Source organism: Galeopterus variegatus, unplaced genomic scaffold (genome assembly GCF_000696425.1).
Source record: "Galeopterus variegatus unplaced genomic scaffold, G_variegatus-3.0.2 Scaffold2529, whole genome shotgun sequence".
In the NCBI taxonomy this organism is placed as follows: Eukaryota; Metazoa; Chordata; class Mammalia; order Dermoptera; family Cynocephalidae; genus Galeopterus; species Galeopterus variegatus.
Window position 1 is genome coordinate 283329 of NW_007728640.1, and position 9893 is coordinate 293221.

Here is a 9893-nt window from a genome sequence, read left to right on the forward strand (position 1 = left end):
GGCTATAAGTCTCTGGTGTAAGATAAAGATTTGTGGCACAGCAAGGTTGCTGGCTCAAGGACAGACTAGTTACTGACTGTTATGTAAAGATACTGAGAAACTGCTACAGGGAGAAGGAATGTTTGCTAAATCAAGCCTTTGTTAGTGGATCACTTAATTGCCTAACAGAATGTCATCTGACTTGTTTTTACTGAATGTTACCAGCTTCTATTATAAAACTTGTTAAACTGTACTTAGCAAAACCCCACCTATGTCTCTTCCTGTAATTTCTTGGTCTGGAGAATAAATACAGGAAGAGAATCCCAATTCGTGGTTAATTTCCCAAATGGAACGATGCCTCATGCTTGAAGGTCCTGGGATATTAACCCCTTTCTGGGGCTTCTCACTGCTCAAGAGAGATAGGCTTTGAGTAATCTTTGGTGGCTCCATCACCGAGGGGAAAAGGGGTGACAAATCCATGGGAGGCAAAGCAACAGACCTGCATCTACTACTATTGACCTAACGGGTGGGTAGTGTATACAGTGTGGATATACTAGACAAAGGGATGATTCATACCCCAGGCAGAATGGTATGAGATTTCACATTGCTACTGAGAACAGCATGCAATTTAAAACTTATTTCTGAAATTTTCCATTTAATATTTTTGGAGCACAGTTGCCCACAGGTAACTGAAATCAAGGAAAATAAAACCACGTGTAAGGAGAGACCACTGTATTAAGTATCTGCTTTGTGTTAGGGAGTTTGGCGTTAGAACAAAATAGACAGTGTTCTTTATCCTCAGCAGAATTTAAAATCTAATAATCGCAATTTTTGTATCCTAATTTTTGTTTAGAATTCCTGACAGACTACAAACCTCTTTCCTTTGCATTTTCTCTGATACCTTGTGTAGCAGTCAACAAACTCAATAAGTAGTTGCTCAGTACTGGGGATAAACTAACGGGGTTTGAAGTTATCCTGCTGTACCACTAATTGAGCTTCTGGACTACTTCTCCAAAGAGCTAGCATTCAATTATCCCAGGGACATGCTTTAAGACTCATTCAATCATAAATTGAGCATATATTATATGTTAAACCTCACTTCCTTGGATTATGATTAAATTGCAACTAATTTTAATGTCTTTCATAAATAATTTTTTAAAAATCAAGGGCAAATAAGATCTTCACAGAGCTTTAGTAGGCATAAAGTAGGCTATATAGGCAAAAGCACGTAATTGGACCCTTATCTCACACCATACACAAAAATCAACTGAAAATAGATTAAAGGTTTAAATGTAGGGCCTGAAACTGTAAAACTCCTAGAACATATAGGAAAAATGGTCCTTGAAAATTGGTCTTAGCAATGATTTTTTTGGATATGACATCAAAAGCACAGGCAACAAAAGCAAAAATAGACAAGTAGGACAACAAACTAAAAAGCTTCTGCACAGCAAAGGAAACAATCAACAAAATGAAAAGGCAATTTACAGAATGGGAGAAAATATTTGAAATCCATATATCTGATAAGGGGCTAAAATCCAAAATGTATTAGGAACTCATACAACAAAAAAACAAATAACCCAGTTAAAAAAGGGGCAAAGGGACTCAACAGGTATTTTTCCAAAGATGACATACAAATGGACAACACATACATCACTAATCTTCAGGGAAATGCATATCATAACTATGAGATATCACCCAACAAATGTTAAATTGGCTATTATCAAAAAGGTAAGGTATAACAAGTGTTGGTGAAGATGTAAATTGGTACAGCCAGGATGGAAAACAGTATGGAGGTTCCTCAAAATACTAAAATTAGTACAAATGATCCAGCAATAGCATTTCTGGGTATACAGCCAAAGTAAATGAAATCAGTTATCTTGAGATATCTGCACTCACACGTTCACTGAAGCATGAATCACAACAGCCAAGATACGAAAGCAACCCAAGTGTTACGGTATATATACAAAATGGAATATTATTAGCCTTGAAAAAGAAGGAAATCCTGACATGCGACAAAGTGGATAAACTACGAACTTGGAGGACATTGTGCCAAATGAAATAAATCAGACACAGAAAGACAAGTATTGCATGATTATCACTTATATGTGGAATCTAAAATAGTTGAATTCAGAGAAACAGAGTAGCATGGTGGTTGCCAAGGGTGGGGAAAATGGGGAAAGAAGTTGGTCAAAGGATACAAACTTCCAGTTATAAGATGAGTAAGTTCTAGAGATTTAATGTACAGCAACGTAACTATTGTTAATAATAATGCATTGTATACTTGAAATTTGCTAAGGAGGTAGATCATAAGTGTTCCCACCACACACAAAAAAGATGACTGACAGGTAACATACATTCATTAGCTTGAGCTTGATTTTGGGAATCATTACACAAGGTATACTTATATCAAAACATCATACTATACACCTTAAATATATGCAATTTTTAATTGTCAATCATACCTCAATTTTAAAAAACTGGAAAAAAAAGTAGGCTATGAATTTTAAGCATGTAAGCATTTGACCCACTTTTTAAAAGGTGCTACAGAAAATACTAATCTACTTTTTTTTTTTTTTTGGTGGCCAGCCTGTAATACTGATCTGTTTTCTATATGGAAAGTTAAGTGTATGGAATACCAATTTATGCAAAATAAGATGCAAATTACTTTTAGGCCAAAAGAGCTGAACTTCAAAAAAAAAAAAAAATACAGTTCTGACATACTACCAACTATAACTGTCCAACGGATCTAGTTGGATTTTGGAAGGCAAAGCTATCAGCAACCTCTTTTTTAATTATTCAATATTATTACACGGAATTAGATTGTTGTGATTTTTATTCAATTTGACATCCTGATTAGAACAAGAGCAGTGAGAATGAAGCTTTACAAACATTGCAATATTACTACATCATTGTTATATGGCTTTACACCGATTGTACATAGAGAAAAGATATTGGAATTAAGGCAACAACATGTGCAAACCAAGCACATTACCCTGACACAGTCTTCAGTAAAAAGCTCTTTTGGTTAGGTGATGGTTGATATTGCTGCATGCAGGTAAGTCACTGCTTTGAAGAATAAGCCATGAATAACTTTATTCATTTTTAAAAATCCCTCCTACTGGCCCACAATGGCCAGAAGAAGCTTTTGGTAATCTCCACTTGTGTCACTTGCAATCATTGTGCCCAGGGTCTTCTGATACATCTGCGTAAACAACTGTTTTATTTGTACAAGATCAATCTGCATAAGAAATAGTATTTCTGATCGGTAATCTCCACTTGTGTCACTTGCAATCATTGTGCCCAGGGTCTTCTGATACGTCTGCGTAAACAACTGTTTTATTTGTACAAGATCAATCTGCATAAGAAATAGTATTTCTGATGTTAGAAAAAATCTGTCAAAAAAACCCTGGTATTTATTACAATTATTTTTTAGTAATCATAATAACATCTTAATAATAGTCAAAGCAGAGGGGGAAAAACACCAAGTGACTGACATTTTATAGCTAGCAAGCATTCATACCAATACTAGCACTATCCAATGAAGGTCTGATTCACTGCTTTGTAAAATATCGGATAAGGGTGGCATTAATTTCATCCACTAGTCCAAAAATATTAGTCATTTAAAAAACGTGATAGGATGGCTATTATCAAAAACACAGAAAATAATAAATGTTGACAAGGATGTCGAGAAACAGGGAGACTTGTGCATTGCTGGCAGGAATGTAAAACGGTGCATCTGCTGTGGAAAATGGTGTGGTGACTCCTCAAAAAACCCCACAGAATTACAGTATGATCCAGCAATTCCAGGTATAAACCCAAAAGAAGTGAAGGCAGGGACTTGAACAGATATTTGTACACTCATGTTCATAGCAGCATTATTCACAAGAGCCAAAAGGTGGAGGCAACCCTGTGCATCTGTGCACAAATGAATGAATAAACACATTCATACAATGGGTTATCATTCAGCCTTAAAAAGGAAGGAAATTCTGACACATGCTAATACATGGATAAGCCTTGAGGAAACTATGCTAATTAAGTAAAGAAGCCAGTCACAGAAAAACAAATATTATATGATTCCAGTCACATGAGGTACCTAGAGTAGTCAAAACATAAGGACAAAAAGTCATATGGTGGTTGCCAAGAGTTGAAAGAAATGTGAATAGAGAGTTACTACTTAATTTTCAGTTTTGCAAGAAGAAAAACATTCTGGAGATGGATTGTGGTGATGGATGCACAACCATGTGAATGTACTTAATGCCACTGAACCGTACACTTAAAAATGACTAAAATGGTAAATTTTATGTTACGTATATTTTACCACAATTTAAAAAAAGATCCTGCTTAGTAAATTTAAGTCTAAGAACAAATACAAAATTTTTTTTAACCGTATTCTGGTTGTTTAAAAACTGATCTACTTTTTAAAGTATATTAGTAGTGTGCGTGTTCTTTCAATTAAAACAAAGTTCAATAAATATATAAAGCCAAAGAAAAAACATTTGAAGCTATATTTAGGTAAAGAGACAATGATAAAGTTTATAAGAATTGTGTTATAATTATTTAAGGATGCTAAATTCCAAGAACTTCGATATCCAATAGGATTAATCTGTGTAGGTCTTTCATACCATTTTTTACATAAGCAAAATGAAAATCAAAAGATAAATGTCTTCCAACTTCCCCAAAACTGGTATTCTTCACAGACCTTCTCAAGGAGACAAATCTCGGTATTGTCTTCACTGAGGCACAGTGGCCTGTTTCACCAGTGCAGGTCTCTGTCACACACAGCATGAGGAAAGCAAATACTGTGCTTCATATACTACCTCTCACATCATTCCTAAGGGACTGACAATGACTCAGGAACACTTAAAGCAACATTCAAAACCGAGTAAGACCAGACAAAAAGAGAAAGAAGGCTTGCCTCACCTCACTTCGAGAGACCACAATCCTGACCAGGGTGGAGTCATCTGTGCCGGCCCCTTTCATAGAATAGTAGAGCCTTTCAGCAAAGAAGGCAGGACGGCTCAGGGCACACTGCACTGCAAGTTACAGATGCGTTAGACATGGAATCATGACTTGACAAACAAGTCTGCACCTCCAGCTTTACTTATCACTTTTAGCCTGACTTTGATTATTTTCTATGTAATCATCTCAGAAATCTGGGGTGAGCTAGAGATGTTCTCCTCCTTGATTTTTCTCAGCATCCATCTTTCTTTCTAGCTGCATAAGATCTTCAACTCTAGAAGATTCCCTCTTGTCAACCAATCCCATTTTCTCTCCATAGATGCAGTGACTTACGATTCTTTATATTTTTCCCTTATAGTGTGAAAATTTATAGCAACTGCAGCCTAAAAGGAATGACAAAAATCTAAATTCTGGAAGTCAATAATATCATTTGGCGGAGAGGAGAATATGAGATATACCCTAATGTAAAAGAGAAAAACAGATTTGAACAAAGAGTTCAAAACAATACTCAGAAATCCGACAGGTTTTCCCTTGATTCAAAATTCACTTAGCAAAATCTCCTCCTGCAGATCATAGAGATGTACTAACTGTACATTATTACTTTAGCTACAATTACTATCTGTTAATATCAATGTGCTACTAGTACTCTCCTTAAGTCTTATATTATCCATGGGAATGAAATTTCCATCATGTTAAACATCTGGATGTTAGACTATCAGAAATTGGCCATTTAATTTCAAAAAGGAAAAGGGTCTCATTGGGCTGAGTATTGGAAAGGTGTGTTCTTGGGGGGCTCAACATGTTTTGTGGTGGTACTAGTAGTTCTTTAGGGCTTTCCCATTCACCTTAAAGAAAGTGCTACAATCTAGTAGATATTCCTGCATAGTCCTCAAGAAAGGCATACAGATGAAGGCCAAAACAACCCTATTTGACCATACCGCCAACCACTCATAGGAAATTGCATATAAAAACATAGGATTAGCTCAGCTTCTGCCTAAGCAGATTCCAGGGAGGCTATATTAAGCACATCACTTAATGGGAACAACTATTCAAAGCTCCCACTCATTAAAAACAAAATAAAGCAAAGTACAGAAGTATCTTACAGATGGTCTTCAAACCACTTTCAACATATCCGGAAAATTCACGGCCCACACTGCTTAACAAATCTCGATTAGCCATCTGCAAACAAAAATTACAGGGTTAAATATTTTTACATCTTAAAATGGAAGCCAAACATTCAAAAGAAAAGCTCATACCCTGGAATAAGCTTCCATGGTAGCTCTCAGCTGAGGAAAACTTCTTGTGGCAAGGATCATGTTAAAGCAAGATTCATCTGTCCCTAGTCTCCCCTCACCAGCTTGATAGAGACGCTGAGCGTCTTCCTGAGCCATCTGGTGGTTTACACTCTGGTTCTCATCGCGATTTCCCTGCAAAAAAGGAAGGTAGGAATTAGAGGAAAGAAATAAAAGTTCAATTAACATTTTTTTTCCTATTCTAGTCATTTCTGGATTTAAAGGGATAATTTATTAAAGATTAATACATAAAATCCGTCATGCATCTCTTTCGTTTCCAAAGAAACTATATCAATGCAACTAGCAATTTATTATACTAAAACTATGATATATTATAGATTTATATTATAGATTTTATAGTATATAATCCTGGTTTAAGGAGGCTATGTTAAAATGAGGGCTTTCAGGGCTTTGAGAACTAAATCAAAAAGGTTTAAACAAAAGTATCTCTACTAGGAGATATAAACTACCATTCAAATGAAAAAATTATGACTCTCCTCAGCTGGGATTAAAGATTAATATGCACTACACTGGGTTCTACCTTGTATTCATTCGTGCGACTAAGAGGTATGGAGCACTTTCTTCGTGCCAGGCACTATGCCACATGGTAGGAACACAAGAGAAACAAGGCCCTGCCTTCAAGGAACTTAAGTCTAGGGAAGGATGATACAATATGGAGGCTTCGTAAACTTCCTTTTCTTCATCCAAGTGTGAACTTAATATATAAGTATTTATTATGAATATATACATAAAAATGATGTATGAGCTTTCAGAAGAAGCTATAAATAAGTTAAATTCTGCTAGACTGTGCCAGTTTGTTTTTGTGTTTTGGTGGTGGTGGTTGCTTTTGCCAGCTGGCTGGTACAGGGATCAAGCCCTTGACCTGGTGCTATCAGACTCTAACCAGCTGAACCAACAGGCCAGCCCTACTGTGCTAGTTTGTCTTCCAAACTCTTTCCTAGGATAGGAGGGAAGGAGGAGGGACAGAGGAAGAGTTTAAGCTCATTAGACAGGCAGTTGGTTTCTTTCAAAAATAGACACCCAAGGGCCGGCCCGGTGGCGCACTGCTACAGTGCGTCGCTTGCAAGCGCGGAGGCGCTCCCGCCGAGGGTTCGGATCCCACATACAGACCGGCCGCTCACTGGCTGAGCGAGGTGTGGGCATGACACCAAGGGTTGCGATCCCGTTGCCAGTCCCGGTCCGGTACGGGCGCGACACTGAGGGTTGCGATCCGTTGCCGGACATGAAAAAAGACAAAGGAAAAAAAAAAAAAATAGACACCCAAGCCCAAACAGAGGAGAGGCTGCCCTCTAGAGTCTCAGTGACTATCTGAGGAACAAAATGAGAAGACACTCCTTGAAGCAAGACAACTGTCTTCTGAAAAGCATTTGGCACAAGGACTATGAGAGGAATATTCTAAATGGGCGACTGAATATACCACAGAAAAAACTTCCCAGGTCATTTATTGCTTTTGGATTCAAAACACACAATATAGTCCTATTTTCCTAGGAAGGTGACTCCTCTGCTTACACCCTGGAAAAGGTACGGCCGGGCCTTGATCCCTGTATAAAAAGAAACTCAGCACCTCATATAGCCTTAATAATTTTTTAACATTAAATGTCTGTTCCTGCTTTTTTTCTTCATCCTGTTCTTTTTAAATCCTGACATACTTCCCCTGCCATTACTGTTATAAATTCAATTTCCTTCAGCCCATCTGCTTTCTCATTTCCACATCCACTCAGTTTTGCACACTATCCTTTCTGCAACTACTTTCCTTGGCTTTTAAGAGTCCCTCTTCTAATTTTATATCCTTCAAGATCGGTCTAACCTTGTGCACTAATAAGACAGCCAATAACTGCCGATACTGAATCAGTGGGCTAGTCTTTTGCATCATCTCACTCTAAGTGTGTTTCTAGTAGCATTCCAAATTCTCTATTTGGAACATTTTCTGTCACTTCTCTAGCACATCTGGGGAATCACAATAAGAAAGGTGCTGATCACAGTATTCCCGTGAACGCTGAAACATTTTTCTGCATTTCTGGCTCTCCTCATGTAGTTTTCATCTCCTCTCACTCCTATGGCAGTCCTGTAGATCTTCGGTTGATGGTCCAACATAACTGGCAGGACAGTTAGTTTCATCCCCATCCTAGCCACAGAGCCTCAAACTGGTTTCTGATTCCATACTACCTTAAAGTGGTTAATTTCTGATTCCTTACAAAAGCCAGATTTGCAGAAATAAATCCCCAGAGTAACTACAAAGAAATCTATATACTGGATTCTATGTTGTCTCTCTTAAAGATGGCAACATTCCAAGGTGGCTAAATATTAAAAGGAATAAAGAATGCTCATTGGCAATAGGCAATAAAGTATACTCTCCACCAATAGGCAAACATGCATGCTATACTCACCTGGCACATGGATACAAGTAAACGTTCAAAATGCCCTGATGTATCTGACCTAATGTCCTTTTCAAGATCACGTCCAAATTCTGATTGATAACATCTGACAACTTCTCGGATTTCCTGATTTGTTCTTGTGCACAGAATCTCAATCAATACACGTTCCTGAGTTCCTGCTCCCTATATAAAATGAAGAAAGGGGGAATTATACAAAAAACCCACAAAATCTCTGAAGGTAAATCTTACTGTTCCATCAAATATTTCTTTGTCCTCTAGAAGTGAAAACTCTACATATTCAGATGATGTGAAATAATGTATTGCTTTAACTATCACCGTAAATTCAGAACTTCCAGCATTTGTGGGGTTTTACATATGGAACAGGATCAAATACTCACAGTAAATGACATATAGTACCTGCATTGCATTCCGTAAACTCCAGGCATCATAATACGTAGGAGGCATGAACAGTGCAAGGATCAGTTCTTCCATATTTCCACTTAACTCTGATTTGAGATCTTTGATTAAATCCTGTTTAATTACAAATGCAAGCTAAGTATATCTGCTCTCCAAATTTTGTTGTGTAAATCTCTTAAGAAAAACATAGAAAAATGAAATAGAATTGCTTTACGAAAACCTAAATTTCAAATCTGAAATATTAAATACCAAGAAACAAGTAAATATATATACTTAAGTTTGTTGTACTCAAGTAGATGTATTTTACTCTTTCTATCAATAAAAACTTCATAATAAATTCTTACTGCAGTTCTACCACTTTGCCAGGTACAAAGCCAAGAGAAAGAATAAGAAACTAACAACATAATAAACAGACATTTACTTAGTACAAGAAACTACACTTGGTTCTTTGAGGAAGCAGAAATCACTATCATCTTGTTCTTATTTGGAAAAATAAGATAAATATCTAAAAAGAGATAAGGCAACCTATACTCCAGCAGCAGATGAGTAATACAGAAATAAATAACAGAAGAAGTTGAAACAAGAAAAGTTTAAAGTGGGGCCGGCCCGGTGGCGCACTGGAGAGTGCGCCGCTTGGGAGTGTAGCGGTGCGCTCCCGCTGAGGGTTCAGATCCCATGCTGAGACCGGTTGCCGCTCACTGGCTGAGCGTGGTGCAGGCACAACACCGAAGGTTGCGATCCCGTTGCCGGTCCCCGGTACGGGCGCGACACCGAGGGTTGGGATCCCGTTACCGGTCAGTAAAAAAGACAAAAAGGAAAAGAAAAAAAAAAAAAAAGAAAGAAAAGAAAA

General features: G+C 37.4%; 1 protein-coding gene across 1 annotated transcript in view; it reads right to left on the reverse strand.

The window, feature by feature from the left end:
* Positions 1 to 2794: 2794 nt before the first annotated feature.
* Positions 2795 to 9893, reverse strand: part of ANXA7 (annexin A7) — a 22106-nt gene continuing 15007 nt past the window's right edge. Inside the window, exons 8-13 of the mRNA XM_008582192.1 lie at positions 9044 to 9157; positions 8639 to 8809; positions 6195 to 6365; positions 6042 to 6117; positions 4900 to 5012; positions 2795 to 3217 (exon numbers count right to left, since the gene is read on the reverse strand). Coding sequence (XP_008580414.1) covers positions 3095 to 3217; positions 4900 to 5012; positions 6042 to 6117; positions 6195 to 6365; positions 8639 to 8809; positions 9044 to 9157 — 768 coding nt within the window. The 3' untranslated portion in view covers positions 2795 to 3094. The remainder of the gene's footprint in view (positions 3218 to 4899; positions 5013 to 6041; positions 6118 to 6194; positions 6366 to 8638; positions 8810 to 9043; positions 9158 to 9893) is intronic.